Source organism: Hyla sarda, chromosome 6 (assembly GCF_029499605.1).
Source record: "Hyla sarda isolate aHylSar1 chromosome 6, aHylSar1.hap1, whole genome shotgun sequence".
Taxonomy (NCBI): domain Eukaryota; kingdom Metazoa; phylum Chordata; class Amphibia; order Anura; family Hylidae; genus Hyla; species Hyla sarda.
This window is the reverse complement of record NC_079194.1, coordinates 219,479,300-219,503,968: the sequence shown is the minus strand read 5'-3', so window position 1 is coordinate 219,503,968 and position 24,669 is coordinate 219,479,300. Positions and strand designations below refer to the sequence as shown.

The 24,669-nt window shown below is 44.0% G+C and overlaps 1 protein-coding gene across 38 annotated transcripts in view; it reads right to left on the bottom strand.

Moving 5' to 3' along the window:
* MADD (MAP kinase activating death domain) overlaps positions 1-24,669 on the bottom strand; it is a 140,168-nt gene that overhangs the window by 55,030 nt on the left and 60,469 nt on the right. For 36 of the 38 annotated variants that reach the window (XM_056526483.1, XM_056526501.1, XM_056526495.1 and 33 more), the window contains 9 exons: positions 16,855-17,090; positions 16,616-16,772; positions 15,904-16,007; positions 15,633-15,826; positions 14,471-14,730; positions 8,181-8,329; positions 7,338-7,439; positions 3,986-4,045; positions 447-552 (listed from right to left, as the gene is read on the bottom strand). In XM_056526483.1, the coding sequence (XP_056382458.1) occupies positions 447-552; positions 3,986-4,045; positions 7,338-7,439; positions 8,181-8,329; positions 14,471-14,730; positions 15,633-15,826; positions 15,904-16,007; positions 16,616-16,772; positions 16,855-17,090 (1,368 nt within the window). The remainder of the gene's footprint in view (positions 1-446; positions 553-3,985; positions 4,046-7,337; positions 7,440-8,180; positions 8,330-14,470; positions 14,731-15,632; positions 15,827-15,903; positions 16,008-16,615; positions 16,773-16,854; positions 17,091-24,669) is intronic. The other 2 variants (XM_056526494.1, XM_056526500.1) reach the window with 1 other exon arrangement.

Below are 24,669 nucleotides of genomic sequence, written 5' to 3'. Positions count from 1 at the left end.
AGTGCCGGGCTCTCTTGTCTAAATGCAATTTAAATAAAAGGCACCCTAAGGCTAGGTTTCCACACAGGTTTTTTTGGGGGGGGGGGAAATGCCACTGTAGTTTTTGAGCCACAGTCTGAAGTGTATTCAAATGGAATGGGGAATATAAAAGAAGGACTTTTGCTTCTCCTTCCTACTGGATTTGCTTCTGACTCTGACTCAAAACCTGCAGTGGCTGTTTCCCCGCAGAGCTATCAAACACAACCACTTTAATTTGGGGCGGCAGGCACAAGGACCTGCACTGCAGCCCATTAAATAATGTGGTGCTGTCATGTGTGCTGACATGTCTTTCTCTGTAGTATGGTTTTACCTGAAAGTCTTCAAACAGACTGCTGTCAGATAACATTCCATGGCACAGCAGTAAAGGTTGCTGCTTCATAAACCAAGGATAAAAAGTATGAACATACCTGGAATTGTTTGCTCTGCCCTGAGGAGAAGGAGATTCCCTTTTTACTGTTGGACTGTGTTTTATAACTGAAGATTTGTGATCTACAAGCGCTCGCCTGTTGCTGGCTGCAAAAGAAATTCAAATTATGGAGAAGCAAACTTCAGAAAATACAATCAAAAATAAAAATTTGCTACTAAAATCCAATCACCACTAGTAAATATAATCTGTGATGTTTTCTTCTATGAAGTTACTTTAAAGAGTACCTGTCATCAAACCATGTTTTCTAAACTAACAGATTATATTCCCTAACTACTCCTATCATACCTTTCCCCTTGCTCACATTGTGTGAGCTCCCGGCAGGAGAAAGTGGGTGTTCCCCAGCAGAGGCTACGTCACTGAAGCCTGTGAGAGCTGTGCCTCACCATGCCCCGCACGCACTTCCTGGGTTTGGTCTCCTGCCAGGCTGGTAGTAGACCAAACTAACTGTTTGACTTGCGGCAGGGAACAGATCAGAGCCATCTAGTGGCCGTTTTTTCAATCACATTAAAAACATAAAAGGTTGAGAATTTCAACAGCAAGTAAATAGCAAAGTGTCTTATAATGACATAATGTACAATATATTAAAAGTTTAGTTTGGTGACAGGTACCCTTTAATGATTTTCAGTTGTATGTTTTCTTGGAAATGACACAATTTAAGCCCCTACAGGGGGTTATTATCAAGCTTTCTAAGAATCCTTAACAGTAAACAGTCTCGTAAAATAGTAAAAATGAAAGCAGAGGAGAATCACTGAATAGCTATGAATATGTGCCATGTACAGTCATGGCCGTAAATGTTTGCACCCCTGAAATTTTTCTTGAAAATGAAGAATTTCTCACAGAAAAGGTGACACATGTTTTGCTATACACATGTTTATTCCCTTTGTGTGCATTGGAACTAAACAAAAAATGGGAGGAAAATAAGCAAATTGGACATAATGTCACACCAAACTCCAAAAATGGGCTGGACAAAATGATTGGCACCCTTTCAAAATTGTGGAAAAATAAGATTGTTTCAAGCATGTGATGATTCTATAAACTCTCCTTGGGCAAGTAACAGGTGTGGGCAATATAAAAATCACACATGAAAGCAGATAAAAAGGAGAGAAGTTCACTTAGTCTTTGCATTGTGTGTCTGTGTGTGCCACACTAAGCATGAACAACAGAAAGAGAAGAAGAGAACTGTCTGAGGACTTGAGAACCAAAATTGTGAAAAAAACATCAACAATCTCAAGGTTGCAAGTCATCTCCAGATATCCAAATTTGCTCAGTGCGCAACATTACCAAGAAGTTTGCAACCCATGGCACTGTAGCGTGGGCGTGGACGGAAGAGAAAAATTGATGAAAGGTGTCAACGCAGCCCCAAACAAGTTCCAAAGATATTCAAGCTGTCCTGCAGGCTCAGGGAGCATCAGTGTCAGCGTGAACTATCCATTGACATTTAAATGAAAGGAAACGTTATGGCAGGAGACTTAGGAGGATCCCACCGCTGACACAGAGACAAAAAAAAACAAGACTAAATTTTTGAATAAGCCAAATTCCTTCTGGGAAAACGTCTTGTGGACAGATGAGACCAAGATAGAGCATTTTGCTAAAGTACATCATTCTACTGTTTACCGAAAACGGAATGAGGCCTACAAAGAAAATAACACAGTACCTACAGTGAAATATGGTGGAGGTTCAATGATGTTTTCGGGTTGTTTTGCTGCCTCTGGCACTGGGTGCCTTGAATGTGTGCAAGGCATCATGAAATGTGAGGATTACCAATGGATTTTGGGTCAAACTGTACAGCCCAGTGTCAGAAAGCTGGGTTTGCCTCCGAGATCTTGGGTCTTCCAGCAGGACAGGGACCCCAAACATACGTCAAAAAGCACCCAGAAATGGATGGCAACAAAGCACTGGAGAGTTCTGAAGTGGCCAGCAATGAGTCCAGATCTAAATCCCATTGAACACCTGTAGAAAGATCTTAAAATTGCTGTTGGGAAAAGGCGCCTTCCAATAAGAGACCTGGAGCAGTTTGAAAAGGAAGAGTAGTCCAACGTTCCGGCTGAGAGGTGTAAGAAGCTTATTGATGGTTATAGGAAGTGAGTGATTTTAGTTATTTTTTCCAAAGGGTGTGCAACCAAATAAGTTAAAAAGGTGCCAATAATTTTGTCCAGACCATTTTTTGGAGTTTGGTGTGACATTATGTCTCATTTGCTTTTTTTCCCTCACTTTTTTGGTTTAGTTCCAATACACACAAAGGGAATAAACATGTGTATAGCAAAACGTGCCACTGCAATCCTTTTCTGTGAGAAATACTTCATTTTCAAGAAAAATTGCAGGGGTGCCAACATTTACGGCCATGACTGTAAAAGTCCGAGGGCATTGATATAAAGTGGTATTGCTTTAATTTTATGGAATACTGCTAGGCTATACCATAACATTGGGATTTTGGGAACACAACAGCAGGGACCTCCATGATTCAAGAACAAAGATCCTGACTGCTTTTTCTTGTAACATTGCAGCTTCCTTCCATCAGTTGCCTAGGGAACTGCTACAAGTGATTAGAACTGTACTGCGGCTGCCTGTAAAAGAGCTGGGTAGGAGCGGTATTGTGAAGGTTGTGGAGCGTCCCAGAAGTTGAAGCCCCACTGATCAGGAAGTGATTGCATAATAATGTTTGAAACCCCTTGAATTCCCAGTTAAGCACCTAGATTTTCTAAAACAGATGCAACAATACAACAACTGAATCACATTTTTACACATTGGGATAAGCAGTAAAAACAAAGATTTTTTTTTTAGAGGGAAACTGTCTTTAAACAGAGTCTGTCACTAGATTCATGTAGTCCAAACCATGGGCAACATGAAACATGGACAAGGATGCTTATCACCGTGAAATATGATTCACTCCAAGTCATCATGGTGGCCACTGGCAGCCTGACTACTAGATCTCTCCCTACAGGAAGACATCTCTCAGAGCCCCCTTCTTGGCCGAAGTTACAACTATAATTTCTTTGAAATGGTGCGGCTGTTTGATGATATAACACTGGGGTAAGGGGCCTTGTCAGTGTTTTTTTTGCTGCCCTTGGATCAGGCAGCATGAATGTAGTGACAGATTCTCTTTAATAATGAGTCAAGCTGTAAAGAGAGAGAATGTAAGGAAAGGAGCTGACTAAACTGTGAATTTGACATCCCACAATAATAGTCATAGGGGATAGGATCATTTATTTAAGGCAGCTTCAAATTCACTGCTCAGTTAAGCAAAGGAGGGAAAATACAGAGGATAGAAAGACCATGGGTAACAGGCCAACAACCCATGACCTGTGGAAAACATGGAGGTCAGAGACTGCTGTCACATGAGTAGAAAAAGAGGTGACCTATAGGGATAAAAACAAAACAAAAACAAACTACTAAGACTATAAACAATCAGCACAAGGCACTGAATATGATAGATGGTGATCAATGAGAAGGACAAAATGGTTGATGGCAGAGAGGATGTTGGGAGTGGTAACATGCAGAACTCATGCTAAAGCCACCCACCTTCTGCAGGGGCGGGCCCGGAGTCTGCAATTATTTCCATTATAGTATTAAGCCCAAATACTGGGACAAAAAATGCAAGGTTAGTGGCAACCAATCAATCAGTGAATACAGCTGGCACCTTACATTGTTAGATACCTGCTGGAAGGAGAACATTACAACAAACCCCCTCCCCCTTTCTCCCAGACTACAGGCTACTTATCGTACATGAAAACACAGTTAAACAACATTACAAGCCCATCCAGCCCATTATCACTGACTTCTAAAATTCTACAAATTTTCTACAAATTTCCCGACCATTAATACTGTATACACTTACGGTTTACAATATAAAACCTGATCCCACAAGGCCAAATCTGTGCTCAAGTAATGAGATGGGTAATGAGATGGCTGATCCCAGAAACCCAGTCAACAAAATACTTGTGTATGAGGTATGAGTCTAGGGATTTATGAATAAAAAGGAAAAAAAAAAAAGATTAGTCTAAAAAGAGTGAGCCATCTATGTTTTCTTCTGAAAAACTAGATCTGATTGTTAACTATGGGCAATTGCTCCACTTGCATTAGCTTTGTCAATCCTTACTGATTTACTCAGGAGAATTTTATATCTGAAACTGAATAAATTAATTCACATACAGGGTGAAATAAATAAAAAAATGTTTTATAATAATAATGACAATACACCACCATTATTATTATTATTAGGGATGCACCGAAATTTTGGCCCCTGAAAATTATTGGCCGAAAATGCCCCTTTCGGCCTTTTCGGCTAAGGGGATTTCCTGCCGATAATTTTGGTGGGCATGGCCTAAAATAGGGGCGTGGTTTTCAACTTATATTCACAACAGGGCTTCCCCCCAAAGAGTTGATCGCTACGTCTAAAACCCTGAAAACAATCTGTGGTATCTCGGTGGAGCTGATCGGAGCACCAGCGGGGTCCCCATAAGCTGAAAGGATGGGCAGAGGTTCCCTACCTTTGTCCTGTCTGATAGACCCTCCAATAATGCAGGCCTTAGCAGCTTGTAGTAGTGGAGCACTGATAACACTGATCAGTGCTGTGCAATAGGCTCCTATAGCATATAGCACTGATCAGTGTCTAGAAGTAAAAAACTTACATTTGTGTGCCTCCAGTTGTTACAAAGCTACAACTCCCAGCATACCCTACAGCCCTGGGCCGTCTGGGCATGCTGGTAGTTTTGCAACAACTGGAGGCACACTGTAAAATACAAACAATATTGTAAAAATAAATTGGTCAAAAATGCAATAAATAAAAGTTTAAATCACCCCTTTCTTCCCCCCCCCCACTCTTTCAAATAAAATAAAGTTGACAAAAATAAACATATTTGGTAATGCAGCGTGCATAAATGTCCGAACTATTAAAAATATAATGTTAATAAAACCGCACAGTCAACTGCGTACACTTAAAAAAATATATATAAAAAATACCAGTGGCCAGAATTGCTGATTTTTGTTCACTTAATGTAGCAGGGAAAAAAAGTGATCCAAAAAATCCCATCAAAATAAAAATGGTGCCCATAAAAAAATACAGATCACACCACAATAAATTAGCCCCTATAAAACCCTGTATATGGAAAAATAAGAAAGTTATAGGGGTTAAAAGAACATTTTAAGCAGAACATTTTTTTTTTTTTTTTTTTAAAGATATAAGGGGTAGATTTATCAAAACGTGCTGTGGAAAAATGGCATAGTTGCCCATAGCAAGCAGATAGGTGTGTACACCTATATTGTGTCCTGGAGTCAATGTATGGTGAGTGGCAGTGCTGTGGCTGCAAGCTCGGCCAGTACCTTCTATAGCCACCCTACATCTCCCTTCAAGTACATCAGTAACTAAAAAATTCTGATAATATAATTTTACAAAAACTATATTGAAAAAAGTGGTCGGGGCAATGCATTTTCGGTTTCGGTTTTCGTCTAAGCATAGCCAAAATTTTCGGTTTCGGCCCAAAATCTCCCTTTCGGTGCATCCATAATTATTATTAATAATAATAATAATAATAAATAATAATAATAAATCTACAACAAAATGCACTTATGCACAGAATATGCAATCTGCTGTCGATACGCTGTATGTGAATGCATTATGCTGCACTTTCTTGCAGAAGTATGCAATGTGTGAACATGACTAAAACTAGATTAAAGTAAAAGCCACAGATTGCCGCCCTAAATATAAGATGACAGCTCTCAACAGAAATTGAACACAAGCAAAAATATTACATGAAAGCTCTTGGATCCAGCTTTGTGATTACTTTACAAAATGACATCAGTCGCAACTCCCTAATATAAAATTCTTATCTGAACACCAGGTGGGATCCTATTATAAATGTACAGTCCATATCTTCTAATAGGGCTGTCATAATTTGTTTATTGGTATTAGAACAGCTTCTGACAAAACTGCACTGACCAGAGAGGCTATAACTGGCCTTAAAGCAATAGAGATAACATATCGGTATCACATGTGGTTAAAAGGGTCAATTTACGCACTTCATTGAAAATGTATACTTATGGAAGTCCCCACTATGTTCTCTCTTCACATTGAGAGTCAACAAGACAAACTAGGAAAAAATTTTGATTTTTAAAACTATGTACTGTGCTGTTCTGCAATTGACAGATTACTGTAGATAAGCGTTTCCCAAGCCACGAGTGGTAGCTTTGCAAGAGCTGAAGAGTTACAGGTTGGGAAACACTGCCCTACAGGTACTCTTATGCCTAAGGCTGTAAGAGAATGATAGTAGTACTTGTAGTAGGGGATTGTAGAGGTAGTCTTGTGCTATCTGCATAACCACAGATTGGGAAATGCTGCTGCAGATTATATGGTAAAATACCTAATGTGCACTCTAATGACCGAGCAGTAACAATCTTTACACGCACACTGTGTTTTTACACAACACCACTGGAAGCGGTCTTTGGCTGTTCACTACAGTCAATACACCAAAGATATTTCAGTTCATATACTAACCTTTTCCCAACTCCCCAGAAACTTCCTGCTGACCTTTGAACCCCAAGTGGGAGAAGCATGCAGCAAACAAAAATAAAATAATAAGGGAATTGCAAAACACAAATGTCAGTGATCACACTTCAACCCCACTCTACAAAAGACGTGGAAGAGATGGGTGCAATGCATGATTCATGGAAATGATCAAATGTCCCCAAATACTGCACAGGCAAAACCATCAGCCTCCACAAAACATACAGAACTATAAATGAACAACTTACCGTCACATGGTCACCAAGAGCAGTCTAGTCCTCATCTACTCTACATATCTACTAGGAGCACTTACCTCTTACACTTAAATATGTCTCTATATCATACCTTTACTTAGGTAAAGAAAGTACTTACCTTTTAAGCTGGGAAATGGAGTAGCCTTATCTCGGTTGCCCTTGGTTGGAAGGGTTAAGCTTGACAAGCTGAAGCTACTACTGTGACTCTTGTATAGATTACCTGAAAAAGAGAGAGAGTTATTAAAGCTTAAGAGCACTCCTTTTCTCGACTGGAAAAAAACTGAAAGTGACAAGACATTTGTGTCTTATTAAGACAAGGCTACACAGTGACGTCAGTGATGAAAAATATGCACATGAGAACATACTCTAAGGGCAGGGGCACACGGGGCCCATCCGCAGCATATTTCCTGCCCCATCTGACCCTGCCCTAAAGGCTTATTCCAGTTTTATAAACTGAAAGCATATCAATTGGATATGCCACCACTTAATGTGGGTCTAAACTCTGGGACCCATCTATTGGTCCTTGTTTAGCATTCTTTCTTTTTACGGTTATTCCCTGCAAACCACAGCATTGGACACCCACTGTACAGGGGATCAGCATCAGGGAAAACATATAAGGGATGCTTTCTACACCAGTGCTTCGCTTCCCTTCATTTTCAATATTGGTGGAGGTCCAAGATGTTAGATTCCCACCATTAATCATAACGCAATGTAATATCATAGCAATAAGTCATCACTTTATAAGATGGGAATAACCCTTTACATCCCAATCTTCACTAGGAGAAAGCAGTCTTAGCTCATAGTGCAGGATCTACATAGAGTTGACATTCCACTTTACACTCTGTGCCAACACAGTATGAATTACAGTTCTCAATGTAATTGCTTTTAAGATCTAGCAGCGTGAAGCAAAGCTCTGATACCCAATCTGACATTCTGGTAACATTCCCACTGGCACACTTACTTGCAAAGGACATAATCCCTCCAAAGCCTTCATTATTGCTACTGTTGTTGGACACGGTTGAGGTAGGCGAGCTCCCTCGAGAATCTGTTTCTGCGTCAGAATCACTGGCTAGCTTCAGGCTGTTTGGTCGTAGAAGAGGCTTCTGGGATCTGACAAATGATAGAGGAGATGACACAGAAGAAATTAAATTTCGAAAGTTGCAGACAATGTTACTCAACTGACCTCTCAAATGTATTGCTTTACAAAAGTCTTGGTAAAGAAAAACACTTAAAAAGGAGTTTACAAAAACCTAGCTGCACCACAGCTGGCCATTGGTTGTGTCTGGTATTGCAGGTCGGCTACTATGAGGTAAATAGGTCTCCTCTGCAAACCATACACAACCTGTAGGTAGGTGTGGCAATATATATATATTTTTTTATAAGTAAGTAGCCAGTGTATCTGCAGTGGTTACAAAATCACAATTGCAGGCAATGGTTTAACCAATACAATAAATGGCAACCAATAAATATACATGACAATATGTAACAAGTTTTCAGTAGCAGCTTGCTTATACAAGATCTCATCAGATGCTAATGTCCTAATTAAATCATTAATAAATAAAAAAAAGATTTTCTTTAATGCTTACCGTAAAATCTCTTTCTTGGAGGATCCATTGGGGCCACAGCACCCACCCATTGTGTTTGTTGCTATGGTTCGGTTTTCTGTCATATGGGTTGTTTTCGGTTCCTTTTTTGTCTGGTTCCCTTGGACGCCTGCTGGTTTCTTTCTCTGTTGGACCTCTCCTACTGCTTTGGGACTAAACTGATTAGCTCACGGTCAGTAGGCGGGGAATATCCTGCCAGGAGGGGCCGACTTTCTTTTTGTATGCCTAGTGTAGGCCTCCTAGTAGAAGCAAGATATATCCACAGTCTCTGTGTCCCCCAATGGATCCTCCGAGAGAGAATTTATGGTAAGCATAAAATATCTACTTTTCTCGTCCGGCTCCATTGGGGGCCAGAGAGACCTTGGGACATACCAAAGCAGTCCCCGGGGTGGGAAAAATACCCAACTCAGAATCAGGCAGAAGACTGAGCCACTCCCGCCTGCAACACTTTGCGACCCAAACCAGCGTCAGCTGACGCAAACGTGTGCACACGGTGTGACCAGGTGGCCGCCTTACAGACTTGCAAGGCTGAAGCCCTATTGCAGAGCGCCCAAGAAGCCCCAACGGAACGGGTGGGATGCGCAGTCACCCGAAAAGTTGGGACCTTCCCGTTACCACAGTTTGATTCCAAGATGGCAGAACGGATCCACCGCAAAATGGTTGCATTGGAAGCCAGAAGACCCTTGCGACCACCCTCCAGAATCACAAAGAAAAAGTCACCCTGCCGAAAGGAGGAGGGGACAGAAAGATAGATCCAGACAGCTCGAACAACATCCAGACTATGTAGGGAACGCTACTTAGTGTTGGATGGAGACGGACAAAATGAAGGAAGAATGATCTCCTCGTTCATGTGAAAGGGGGAAACCAGCTTGGGCAAGAAGGAGGGAGGCAGCCGAAAAACTACCTTGTCCCGATGAAGGACCAAGAAGGGAGAGCGACAAGAGAGCCGCCAGCTCGGAGACCCTCCTGATGAAGGTAATCGCGATGAGGGAGGCAACCTTCCGTGAAAGATACGAAGAGAGGTGTCCCGGAGAGGTTCGAACGAAGCCTCCCTCAAAGCGCTAGGAACCAGGTTGAGATCCCAAGGAGGAGTTGGAGACCTGTATGGCAGCGCCGCATGGGCCACGCCCTGCAAGAAGGTGCGGACATGATAATTGGAAGCCAAGGGCCACTGAAACAGAATAGAAAGGGCTGACACTTGACCTTTAAGAGAGCTGAATGCCAAGCGCTGATCCAGACCGGGTTGCAAAAAATCAAGAAGGCGCAGAAAGGAAAGAAAAACGTCCGGGGAGATGGACTGAGCCTCACACCACCGGAAATAAGCCCGCCAAGTACGGTGGTAAATTCTAGTGGAGAAAGCCTTCCGAGCCCAAAGCATGGTGCGAATCACCCCGGAAGAAAACCCCTGAGCTCTCAAAATCGCAGTTTCAACCGCCACAACGTCAAATGCAGAGACAGTAAACTGGGGTGGCAGAGAAGACCCTGGGAGAGCAGACTGGGGCAAACTGGAAGAAGCAGTGGTACGTCGGTGACCAGCCAAATTACGTCGGCGTACCACACGCGCGCCTGGGCAAGTCTGGAGCCACCAGAATGGAGGGAACGCCCTCCATATTGAGTTTCCTCAGAACCCTGGGCAGAAGAGGGAGAGGCGGAAAGAGGTAAGGAAGATGGAAGGATGACCACGGGATGACAACTGCATCTAACGTCAGAGCCAGAGGGTCTCGCGACAAAGCAAGGAACTTGTCTGTTGTGGTGGGACGTGAAGAGATCCACATTTGGGGTCCCCCAAAGATCGCAGATCTGCACAAACGCCTCAAGGTGGAGAGACCACTCCCCCGAGTCTGCGGAGGAGCGGCTGAGAATGTCCGCTTCCCAATTCTCCCCACCTGGAATGTGGATTGCCGAGAGGGTAAGAACTCGAGTGGCGGTTGATATATGCCACAGCCGTGGCGTTGTCCAATTGGACACGAACCAGACGACCCTGAAGGAGAATCTCCCAGTCGAGAAGGCAAAGAAAGATGGCATGGAGCTCCAGAAGATTAATGGGAAGGTGAGCCTCCAGAGGGGACCAGCGGACCCTGGACCGCCCGGCCCTGAAACACACCTCCCCAACCCTGGAGACTCGCATCGGTCGTGACGACCTGCCAGCGGAGAGGAAGAAACAACCGCCCAGGAGGAGGGAAGAGTGTAGCAAACACAGAAGAGACCAACGAACGGAGGGGGGGGCAGAAGAATCCGTCGATCCACAGTAGACGGCAACTTGTCCCACCGGGCCAAGATGGCCAGCTGGAGAGGGCAATAGCGAAACTGGGCGAAAGGGACCGCCTCCATGGCCCCCACCATCCCGCCCAGTACCTCCATGCAGAAGCGAATCGGAACCAGAGAGGAAGCGCAGCTTATCCAATGGAAGAGGAACACGGGCGGCTGCCATGTCAAAAAGGAGACCCGGAAGGAAAGCAAACTCTATCCGGTAACCATCAGATATGACGTCCCGGACCCAGGAGTCCTTAACCTGTGCTAACCAAACGTCCCGGAAAAGAGATAGACTACCCCCCACCCAAGAAGAGGGCACAGGTGGGGACATCCTTTCAGGAGGAGGAAGGCTTGCGGTTACCAGACTTGGCGGCGAAACTGCCCAAACGGTTGTCTGACTTCCAGGAAGGACGTGCTTTGAAAGAAGGGGCTTTCCGAGATTGGGAGTGCGCCTGTTTGGGAGGGCGACCCGATGCAAAGGACCGAAAGGAAGCCGCCTTCTGACGGGGATCGGAGAGGCGACATTTGTTCTGCGGCAGCAGATAACTTTTACCCCCAGTAGCTTCGGAAATAATTTCATCTAGGCGTTTCCCAAAGAGAAGAGAACCGGAGAAAGATTTCTTCGAAGCAGCATCCCACGCCTTCAGCGACACGGAGCGACGAATCGCAACCAAATTACCCTAGGCAAAAGCCGTGCATCGGGCCGCTGAACAGAGGAAGTCTCCGGCCTGAGAGAGTTGGCGAGCTAGACCCGCAGAGTCCTCCCCAGGTGCGCCTGACAGGATGCCCTGCCGTAGCTGAGAAGCCCAAACCGAAACTGCCTTGGCCACCCAAGTGGATGCGAAGGTGGGTAACAAGGACAAACCTGCCGATTCAAAGGCAAATTTCACCAAGTTCTCGATCTTCTTGTCCACAGGATCCTTAAGGGATGCCGCGTCCGCCAGGGGCAGGGTAGTAGAATTGGACAGATGAGAAACTGGAGGATCAACTGCAAGTGGTGTCGTCCACTTGGAAACCAGATGCGGAGGAAAGGGAAACTAAGCTTGAATCTTCTTGGTTCCCTGGAATCATTTGTCTGGATGCTTACAAGACGCGGCCAACTGAAAGCCTTGGGAGAATGCAGAGAGTGGCGAAAAGAAACTTCCGGATCAGGATCCGAAGTTCTTGGGTCCTTCAGATGAAAAGTGTCTCTGATGGCTGACCCCAAGCCATCCACGGCATAGTGGTCCTCATGATCCCAGGTGGATTCCGACCCGTCATTCACTACTTCCCAGGGAGAGTGTGAGCGTGTGGTAGTAGCCTTAGATTGAGGTGTGTTAGAACAAGAAGATGGGGACCAGTGATGGTCACCGAGGGAGCAGCCCCTAGAGAGGGAGTGCTGCCAGACAGCTGTGGAAGAGGAGAAAGATCTACGGGAAGAATGTCTATCCAGAGTGCGTGACACTGGAGAAGAGCCAGACGAAATCACTTTTAGGGAGCTGGCGAGAGTGCTGGAAATGGGGATCAGGAGAGACTGGGCAGGATTCTCTGGGGGTCGTGCGCAGGGAAGACCACTCCAAAGCAGAGGCCACTGATCTGGAGACCTAGCCAGGTCCGAGATTGACTGAGAAAGGGAAGAAACAAACTCTGGGGGAGGGGTGGACACGGCACATTCCAGGGTGACCTCCTGAGATACAAACACAGGATGGACGGTGCGCGTGGTGGAGCAGGCGGCACAGGTGGATTCAGTGTGACCACCAGCCATTTTGGTCTTGCAGCCCACGCAAGCGTATTGGTGACTAAGGCTGTGGTCGCCTGGAGCTGAGAAGCAGGCTGTAGCTGTCCTGTGTCCAGAGATGAAGAGGCAGGTAGCTGTTGAGGAGAAATGGCAGGAAGAAGAAGCAGGTTGTACTGACCATGGGGGGGGGGTGGACTCTGCACCCAGATGGACCCTATTGGAAGAGGAGAGGAAGGAGTACAGAAGCTGACCCCCCCCCCCCCCCCCAAAGCATGCGGAGGATCAGTGACCCCTGTTGCACGCAGAGAGAGATCATTGGCCGGCAGCAGGAGGCCGGTAGCCCCTCCAGTGTGTCCGATGCGAAGAGTGGGCAGAGTTAAGTGCCAGACCAGGCCGTAGCCTCAATGAATTTCCTGCTTGCTGCATGACATGCCCGAGAAGTGGGCGAAAATTAAAGTAGACTGTGAAGCCGGCCGTGTGACCGCAGCCCAGCTGATAGGCGCTGCGTTCGGTGTGCCGGATCCGAAAGAAAGTGAGTAAGCAGTGTGGGGATGGCAAAGGGGAGGGGAAGGAGAGCTGCCCCATGGTCCCCGGAATCCAGACACTGCATATATAAGACCGGAGTACGCATCCCTGCCCCCTATACTAAGAAAAATGAATAAAATATCCCCTGGGACCCCAGTATAAGGGGCCCACCTAAGTTTTCTTTAAAACCAGCTACTACTGGTTTTAAAGAAAAGGGTTTTGCCAGGGGACCTGCAGGCAGTACGGCATTTTCCCTGCCATAGTACTACATAGCTGCTTAAAAATATTGAACCAGAGCTCCAGTCATGCTGCTATGAATACATAGGGGGAAGAGAATGAAAAACTGTCTTAATTCTTAAGACAGTGTAAAGTTGGATTAAACTAGTGTTTTCCAGCTGTTGCAAAACTACAACTCCCAGCATGCCTGGACAGTCTAAGGCTGTTTGGAAAAGACACTGGACTAGACAATCTGAAAATGCACCAGGTTTTTAATACTGGCTAGAGGTTGTTTTAAAATCTGGCACATCTTTAGACTGTCTAGTCCTAGCTTGCACCATCAATAAGTTGCTTAGTTTCATGCCAAAATATGCACCAACACATGGCACATTTTGGTGCATTTAAGCTATGCTCCCTTTACTAAAGTCAATTTTTTATTAAGCTACACTCCTTGTTGAGAGAGACACAATAGTGTCTAAAAAACACATTAAAAAAGTGGCGAAAGTCATGTAAAGCATGTTTTTAGTTTTTTTTTTTGCCCAAATTGCACCAGGTTTTTGGCGCATGCAGTTAACAATTTACCAGTATTTTCTGACAGCAGATTCAAAGTTATTGGGGGAGATTTATCAAAACCTGTGCAGAGGAAGAGTGGTGCAGTTGCCCATAGCAACCAATCAGATTGCTTCTTTCATTTTCCACAGGCCTCTAAAGAGGCCTGTGGAAAATGAAAGAAGCAATCTGATTGGTTGCTATGGGCAACTGCATCACTCTTCCTCTGCACAGGTTTTCATAAATCTCCCCAATTGTGCGGTCACATGACAGTTGAAAATGAGCATGACTGGTTGAAGCATTTAGTAAATATGTCTACAAACGCATTCCCTGACCTATAAGTAAATAATAACCCCTGCTCTCCTTTAGGATCAGTAAGTATCTTACCGGGTACCATTGACAGCCTGATTAAACATTGGGGTGTAACTTTCCTCCCGATCTTCGTTCTCCTCTTCTGGTGGAAATCCATACTGTGGCTCAAAGTAGGGATTGTCATACTCGCGTCTTCGTATATCTCCACCGATAGATGCCTCACTTTCACGTCGTTCCATAACCAGTCGGTTGAATGAGGGTGGCAAGGCAGGTAAGTGATTCTGCAGGACCCCTAAAACCTTCTCATCAGGCTCAGTGGAATCGGCAGATTCTTGCTGAAATAACAGTAAAAATAAGTAATTAAATATCTGTGTTAGAATATTAACAGATATATAATTGAATATTGTCATTAGTTTCCATTTTGAAACGCCCTGTTGTGTTTAGCTATTCCTCTGTTATCTTCTAGAGATATATGAATACATTTTCAACAGGGCATCTTTCTATCCATTGAAAATGTCCAATCAATTATACACGAAAAGAGACAATCAGGGTATCCACAACCCCTGTAAGAGTAAGTCAGTGAAGTGTAAACAGACCATATACTCCAAAATATATGAACACTATCACACACACAATTAATCAAAATTCAGAAATCTTTATTATAAAAATCATAAACAGTTACTGTATAAAAAGAAATATTATAAAACAGAGGCACCAGTAACAACCCCTACAAACCACATAACATGATATGGCAAGTGGAATAGTACCATGTAATCATATATACAGTCATGGCGGTAAATGTTTAAGTTTTTCTAGAAAATTAAGTATTTCTCACAGAAAAGGAATGCAGTAACACATGTTTTGCTGTACACATGTTTATTCCCTTTGTGTGTATTGGAACTAAACCAAAAAAAGGAGGAAATTGGACATAATGTCATACCAAACTCCAAAATTGGTCTGGACAAAATTATTGGCACCCTTTCAAAATTGTGGATAAATAAGATTGTTTCAAGCATGTGATGCTCCTTTAAACTCACCTTGGGCAAGTAACAGGTGTGGGAAATATAAAAATCACACCTGAAAGCAGATACAAAAATGAATTCTCTCGCTTTGCATTGTGTGTCTGTGTGTGCCACACTAAGCATGGACAACAGAAAGAGGAGAAGAGAACTGTCTGAGGACTTGAGAACCAGAATTGTGGACATGTGCTCTTAAAATCATACAATAGCCTACTTACTGTGTTGGCTCCATGGATAACAGTGCTGGGACTGCTGCTGGCTGTGGTACTAGAACTTGACCGCGGCTGGTTGTTATCAGGAGAGTTCTCACTATCCGGTGCCGATTCTTCCACCTCTCCGGAGTACTCATGGAAATCATCGAATTCCACTTCACTGGCATCTCCCAATGCTGCATGTGTTAGAGGGTCTACATCTGTAGGTAATATACATAGTGATGATGAACTAAACATACAGTATATTCATCAGTCTGATCAGGTCTGATATACTCACTTGGTGTGTCACCATTTATGTCACATTTCATCATTTCACTGACAAAATCTCCAAGGGAAGAGTATGAAGAGCTGGAGTCATCATATTCTACACTGTCGCTGCCACTACAAAACAAAATAAGCCATTAGGGTACAGTCATAGGACACTGCACAAAAACATGCAATGATTTAACTCCAATTATTAATGCAAACATAAGTGTGTTGATGGAAATCTACATAAAGGCTAAATTGGCATACTGGCATTTAAAAACAAACAAAAAAACATATAATGCTGGGGCAGCATAAAAATAGAAAAATAAACCTATACTTACCTACCTGCAGTACCTTGCAGATATAGTTTGGCTCCTTCTAATCTCTCGTCTCCTGTCTTGCTCCTGCTTTCAAGATGAGCATTAAGTGCAGTATGTGCCCGCTAAGCCAATCACTGTCCACAGCAGTGTCCTGTCTTAACCAGTGATCGGCTAAGCATGCAGGTTCTGCACAAGCACTTGTGTCAGAAGCAGGAAGAAAACAGGAGATAGGGGGACTGGAAGGAGCAGAACCAGAGCTGCGGAGGACCATCAGTGGACTGTATGTAGGTAAGTATAGTTTTTTTTCCTATTTTTATGTGGCCTCAGCAACATTTTTTATTTTTTAAAGAAAAGCTGGAATACCTCTTTAGATTTGCTTTGTTTTATCTATTAAAAGAAAGAAGAAGAAAAAAGACAACACACCTGTCATCAGTAGGATCTGAATCACTATCCCGTTCCATTGGGACACTGAGTGCTTCAGCAAGCTGTGAATTCGCATCATAAACACGATAATGGATGGGCTGCAGCTGGTGTGCATACCACTTAGGCTTATCTCCAATAGATGCTGGGTCAAACATATCTGAATGGGGAGTGAGGAACAACAGTGGTATAAAGAGCAGGAGGAAGGCAGCTAGATATAGAAAAGACAGAAAGGGACTTACTGTTGTGGATCCTCTGAAAGGCAAAATTAGTGGGGTTTAGAGACCATTCTCCAAAGTACTCCACTGCTTGTGTTTTGGAAAGTTTCTCGCAAAAGACAGAAGCCTTGGGACGAGAAGCCAGGAAGGATGAACCCTGGAAAGCCACCACGGGGCGAGGGAAGAGGCGAAGAGTACGTGTATGATACTGGAAACCTTGTAACATGTTGGGAGAGTTATAGAACCGGACCATAGCAACCCTGGAACCAGAAGATGGGAGAGAATCAGGAAGAATAAAATTAGATGAGTCACAATGCCAAAGAGCTACTGTAAAGGCATCTGTTAACATTCAATTATGACCCATAAATGTCATGCAATAGAAACCCCTGCACAGCACCCTCCTCTAATAGCCAAGTATTCTATTCTAGCAGACTCAGATCAGCCAGCAGGTAATACTACTTTTGCCTTTCTGCAACCTATACAGAAGAAATGTACACTGCTCAGAAAAATTAAGGGAATATGTAAGCACCACAGTATTACATAACACCAGTTACACTTCTGCCATATTAATCTGTCATGTTAGTATAAGAAACTGTGGATCCTACTTTGGTGCAAATGAAAGTGACAACAAGTCCAAGATTTGGGAGAAGATCCCCAGTACACTGTCAGCCATGTTATCAGGAGCGCATACAGGAATGTGGGAGCCATAGACACTGGTATTTCATATTAAGATTTGCAGTAATAAAATTCATGTCAATTGGATCAGCCTGGAATTTCAGTATCTCACTTTGATTTTCAATGCTCTTTTGATTCCCACTGTTGATACTGTTGATTTTGATTGCAATGAATACACAATTTAGATCAGTAAAGCTTTTCAACTTGAATGAACTGTTCTTTGAGATCTAATGTGTGATTTAAGTGTCCCTTAACCCCTTAAGGACGCAGGACGTAAATGTACGTCCTGGTGAGGTGGTACTTAACGCACCAGGACATACATTTACGTCCTAAGCATAACCGCGGGCATCGGAGCGATGCCCGTGTCATGCGCGGCTGATCCCGGCTGCTGATAGCAGCCAGGGACCCGCCGGCAATGGCCGACGCCCGCGATCTCGCGGGCGTGCTCCATTAACCCCTCAGGTACCGGGATCAATACAGATCCCGGCATCTGCGGCAGTTCGCGATTTAAATGAACGATCGGATCGCCCGCAGCGCTGCTGCGGGGATTCGATCATTCATAACGCCGCACGGAGGTCCCCTCTCCTTCCTCCGTCCGGCTCCCGGCATCTCCTGCTCTGGTCTGTGATCGAGCAGACCAGAGCAGGAGATGACCGATAATACTGATCTGTTCTATGTCCTATACATAGAACAGATCAGTATTAGCAATCATGGTATTGCTATGAATAGTCCCCTATGGGGACTATTCAAGTGTAAAAAAAAAATGTAAAAAAATGTAAAAGTTAAAGTAAAAAAAAAGTGAAAAATCCCCTCCCCCAATAAAAAAGTAAAACGTCCGTTTTTTCCTATTTTACCCCCAAAAAGCGTAAAAAACTTTTTTTATAGACATATTTGGTATCGCCGCGTGCGTAAATGTCCGAACTATTAAAATAAAATGTTAATGATCCCGTACGGTGAACGGCGTGAACGAAAAAAAATAAAAAAGTCAAAAATTCCTACTTTTTTAATACATTTTATTTAAAAAAAATTTATAAAAAATATATTAAAAATTTTTTTATATGCAAATGTGGTATCAAAAAAAAGTACAGATCATGGCGCAAAAAATTAGCCCCCATACCACCGCTTATACGGAAAAATAAAAAAGTTATAGGTCATCAAAATAAAGGGATTATAAACGTACTAATTTGGTTAAAAAGTTTGTGATTTTTTTTTAAGCGCAACAATAATATAAAAGTATATAATAATGGGTATTATTTTAATTGTATTGACCCTCAGAATAAATGAACACACGTCATTTTTACCATAAATTGTACGGCGTGAAAACAAAACCTTCCAAAATTAGCAAAATTAAGTTTTTTGTTTTAATTTCCCCACAAAAATAGTGTTTTTTGGTTACGCCATACATTTTATGATATATTGAGTGATGTCATTACAAAGGACAACTGGTCGCGCAAAAAATAAGCCCTCATACTAGTCTGTGGATGAAAATATAAAAGAGTTATGATTTTTAGAAGGCGAGGAGGAAAAAATGAAAACGTAAAAATTTAATTGTCTGAGTCCTTAAGGCCAAAATGGGCTGAGTCCTTAAGGGGTTAAAGTGTAGTTCCAAGTTCAGCTCCCGCCCGATCTTCACATCAGGCGTGGCGAGACACAGGCCACACTGAGTTGCCTTGGCAACTGTACTGCCCAGCGTGGTCTGCAGCTCTCCACGTCAATGAGAAGATCGAGCAGGGGCGGAACTTTGGAGCTGCACTAAGGTTTGTTTTTATGTTATATTAGTTGTCCATCAAAGTTTTAGAAGCAAGGTCAGCAGAGCTTTACTGATAAGATCGGCTTATTTAATGGGGTACTCCAGTGGGAAAAAAGAAAAAAAAGTTTTCACATCTGGTGCCAGAAAGTTATACAGATTTGTAAATTACTTCTAATTAAAAATCTTAATCCTTCCAGTACTTAATAGCTGATTAATGCTTGAAAGGAAATTGTGTAGTTCTTTTCTGTCTGACCACAGTGCTCTCTGACACCTCAGTCTGTGTCAGGAACTGTCCAGAGCAGGAGAGGTATGCTATGAGGATTAGCATCTACTCTGGACAGGGGAAAGACCTCATGGAAATATGGGTGCAGTTGGTCAGCCATCAAGTCCCTATAAGGTTCACCATTCAAGGACTGTGGTAAGGTGACCACCTTCCCTATGGCATGCCAGGAAAATGCTCCCCAGGCCACAAAACTGCCTCCTCTGGTCCATTAAACCTCACCTGTGCACCTACAGGACAGGACATCATACTTTTTATTGGTTATGCGCCAGAAAGGAAATTCTGGGCCAAAACTGAATATTTAGGCTGTGCTTGGCCAAAAACAAAACGGAAAAAATGCATTGTATTTTTTTTTAAATCTAGTATTTGTTACATTGTATAACTTTTTTGGGATGTTATGTGACCAAAATCAGCAATTTTTGCATTTGGGATTTTTTTGCGTTTACGTTGTTCACAATGCAGGATCAGAAACATAATTTAATAGTTGTTGCACACACATTATACACAGTTATTTCCCCCTATAATACAGATCTTCATACATGATGCACACATCCTACACAGTTCTTGCCCCTATAGTACAGATCGTCATGCATGCTGCACATACAGTTATTGCCCCCTTGGGTGCAGATCTTTATACATGACGCACATACATACACACACACCATACAGTTGTTGCCCCCTATAGTGCAGATCTTCATACATCCTGCACCTACACATTTATTTCCCCCTATAATACAGATCTTCATACATGCTGCACACAAACATTTATTGTCTCTACAGTACAGATTTTCTTACATGACGTGCACACACCATACAGACACACACACCATACAGTTATTGCCCCATATAGTACAGATCTTCATACATGCTGCACACAAACATTTATTGTCTCTACAGTACAGATCTTCTTACATGACGCGCACACACACACACCATACAGTTATTGCCCCATATAGTACAGATCTTCATACATGACGCACACATCCTACAGTTATTGCCCCATATAGTACAGATCTTCATACATGACGCACACATCCTACAGTTATTGCCCCTATAGTACAGATCTTCATACATACTGCATATACCCATCATACAGTTATTGCCCCTATAGTGCAGATCTTCATACATGCTGCAAGCACACATTTATTTCCCCCTATAATACACATCTTCATACATGCTGCACACACAATATTTATTGTCTCTATAGCACAGATCTTCATACATGCTGCACATTCCCATCATACAGTTATTGCCCCTATAGCACAGATCTTGTAAATGCTGCACACACGGCTCTGGACACGTGATGGGTATGGACCCCGCAGTCAGCCTGTACACATGGCTCATAGTGCGCTCAGAATCACCTGTACGTCTCCCGGGAAATAGACCACATGATGTGGCCTATTAGCTCCGGTCCAGGTCAGACTGACCAGTAAGTCATTGCTCTTCCCAGGCTCAGTCCCCGGCACACTTTGGAGTCTGAACAGGGAGTGCGGATCCCGCATGGTGCTTACCCCCACACACATGCTGATCACTCTGGCCACCACGCGAAACAGCAGACGGCGAGCGGAGCGCAAGGGCTGTGCGTAAAGTGCGCATGAGGCTGCGGTTACTATGGTTACAGAGGAACGATCAGGCCACCTCCTAGTAAGCTACAAGACTGTTGCTATGTCACGATCATGTGACCAGAAGGAAGGGTGTAATGCTAGGCTACAGAATAACTTTCACATTACATCATTATGGGATCCTACCAGTGGCGATCTAAAGGGCCATGCCCACTGAAAATTTTGGCGGAAAATTCTATCCCCTTTTCGGCAGCCGAAAATTATCGGCCGGTGTATCACTACTTTTTATGCTGTAAGATTCCCCAGACATCCATACAGCTCAGCAGAAAACTCGTCACAACATCCTACTATGTGTCGAATATCTAGTCTCATCTTTTCTTGGCCCATGTGAGATATTTCTTGCGATGATGAATGGTCATAAGGAAAACCATTCCCTGTCTTTGGCTAGGAAAAACCCTAGCCAATGCAAGGTACGCCGCATAGTTATTGTGAAAATGTGTCTTGCTTGCTGGCTGTTGTTCTACTGTACTTTAGTCCGATGCCTTATATCACTGCTGAGACACCAAACATACCACTTAACCTCTTCAGGACCCATGACGTATGCATACGTCATCACACCCTGGGTCTTAAGGACCCATGACGTATGCATACGTCATGGCGGTTTCCGGTCTCTGCCGCTCGCCGGGCAGAGATCGGAACCGGATGCCTGCTGAAATCCTTCAGCAGGCATCCAGGGCAAACGCCGAGGACACAGACAGCCAGGACCATGCTGAAGTATCGGAGCGAGGTGGCAAACCTGCCACCTCCTCCTATTCCCTGCGATCCGTCGGTTAGTTAACCGACCAATCGCAGGGGGGAGGGCGGTTACTTCCTCCCGTCCTGTCCGGCCCCTGAAAGTCCGGAGAGGACGGGAGGAAGACCGGAGGACGCGGCGGGGGACGGAGGAATGCTGGGGCCCGGCCCGGTACTTACCTCGTCCCTGAAGACCCGGATCCAGACGATAAAGACGGCGGCGGCGGCGACAGGTGAGTTGATCTTCAGCCGCGGTCGGGCCCTTTACAGCAATGCACGTCGCCGTAAAGCGACGTGCATTGATGTAATAGGACCATGTAAACTACAACTCCCAGCATGCCCAGACAGCCCTTGGCGTCTGGGCATGCTGGGAGTTGCAGTTTTGCAACATCTGGAGGTCCACAGTTTGGAGACCACTGTGCCCTTCCAGATGTTGCAAAACTACACATCCTCAGCATGCCATTACTGTCCAGGCATGCTGGGAGTTGTAGTTCTGTAACATCTGGCCCTTCAGATGTTGCAGAACTACAACTCCCAGCATGCCTGGACAGTTTTGGCATACTGGGAGTTGTAGTTTTGCAACATCTGGAAGGGCACAGATTGGGAACCACTGTATTAGTGGTCTGCAAACTGTAGTCCTCCAGATGTTGCAAAACTACAACTCCAAGCATGCTGGGAGTTGTAGTTCGGCAACATCTGGCTCTAAAGATGTTGCCGAACTACTACTCCCAGCATGCCTGAGAATGTTTGGGAGTTGTGGTTTTGCCACAGCTGGAGGCACACTGGTTGGGAAACATTGTTTCCTAACTCAGTGTTTCCCAACAGTGTGCCTCCAGCTATTGCAAAACCACAACTCCCAAACATTCTCAGGCATGCTGGGAGTAGTAGTTTTGCAACAGCTGGAGGCCCCCCCCCCGTGAATGTACAGGGTACATTCACATGGGCAGGGGGCTTACAGTGAGTATCGGGCTGCAAGTTTGCGATGCAGCAAATTTTGCGCGGCAGCTCAAACTCGCTGTAACCCCCCGCCCATGTGACTGTACCCTAAAAACACTACACTACCACAAAATAAAATAAAAAGTAAAAAACACTACATATACACATACCCCTACACAGCCCCCCTCCCTCCCCAATAAAAATGAAAAACGCCTGGTACGCCACTCTTTCCAAAATGGAGCCTCCAGCTGTTGCAAAACAACAACTCCCAGTATTGCCAGACAGCCGTTGACTGTCCAGGCATGCTGGGAGTTTTGCAACAGCTGGAGGCACCCTGTTTGGGAATCACTGGCGTAGAATACCCCTATGTCCACCCCTATGCAAATCCCTAATTCAGGCCTTAAATGCGCATGGCGCTCTCACTTTGGAGCCCTGTCGTATTTCAAGGCAACAGTTTAGGGTCACATATGGGGTATCGCCGTACTCGAGAGAAATTGACTAACAAATCTTGGGGGTCTTTTTCTCCTTTCACCCCTTATGAAAAGGTGAAGTTGGGGTCTACACCAGCATGTTAGTGTAAAAAAATAAACTTTTTACACTAACATGCTGGTGTTGCCCTATACTTTTCATTTTGACAAGAGGTAAAGGGGAAAAAAGCCCCACAAAATTTGTAACGCAATTTCTCCCGAGTACGGAGATACCCCATATGTAGGCGTAAAGTGTTCTGGGGGCGCACAACAAGGCCCAGAAGGGAGAGTGCACCATGTACATTTGAGGTGATTTGCACAGGGGTGGCTGATTGTTACAGCGGTTTTGACAAACGCAAAAAAAAAAAAACCCCACATGTGACCCCATTTCGGAAACTACACCCCTCACGGAATGTAATGAGGGGTGCAGTGAGAATTTACACCCCACAGATGTCTGACAGATCTTTGGAAGAGTGGGCTGTGCAAATTAAAAATGTTGTACAGCCCACTGTTCCAAAGATATGACAGACACCAGTGGGGGGTAAATGCTCATTTTATGCCTTGTTACGTTCCTCAAGGGGTCTAGTTTCCAAAATGGTATGCCATGTGGGGGTTATTTTGCTGTCCTGGCACCATATGGGCTTCCTAAATGCGACATGCCCCCCGAGCAAAATTTGCTCTCAAAAAGCCAAATATGACTCCTTCTCTTCTGAGCATTGTAGTTCACCCATAGTACACCTCAGGTCAACTTATGGGGTACCTTCATACTCAGAAGAGATGGGATTACAATGTTTGGGGGGTATTTTCTGCTATTAACCCTTGCAAAAATGTGAAATTTGGTGGGAAACACACATTTTAGTGAAATTTTATTTTTATTTTTTTACATATGCAAAAGTCGTGAAACCCCTGTGGGGTATTAAGGCTCACTTTATTCCTTGTTACGTACCTCAAGGGGTCTAGTTTCCAAAATGGTATGCCATGTGGGGGATTTTTGCTGTTCTGGCACCATAGGGGCTTCCTAAATGCAACATGCCTCCCAAAAACCATTTAAAAAAAACGTACTCTCCAAAATCCCCTTGTCGCTCCTTCGCTTCTGAGCCCTCTACTGCGCCCGCCGAACAATTAACATAGACATATGAGGTATGTGCTTACTCGAGAGAAATTGGGCTACAAATATAAGTATACATTTTCTCCTTTTTCCCCTTGTAAAAATTCAAAAATTGGGTCTACAAGAACATGCGAGTGTAAAAAATGGAGATTGTGAATTTTCTCCTTCACTTTGCTGTTATTCCTGTGAAACACCTAAAGGGTTAAAACGCGGACTGAATGTCATTTTGAATACTTTGGGGGGTGCAGTTTTTATAATGGGGTCATTTG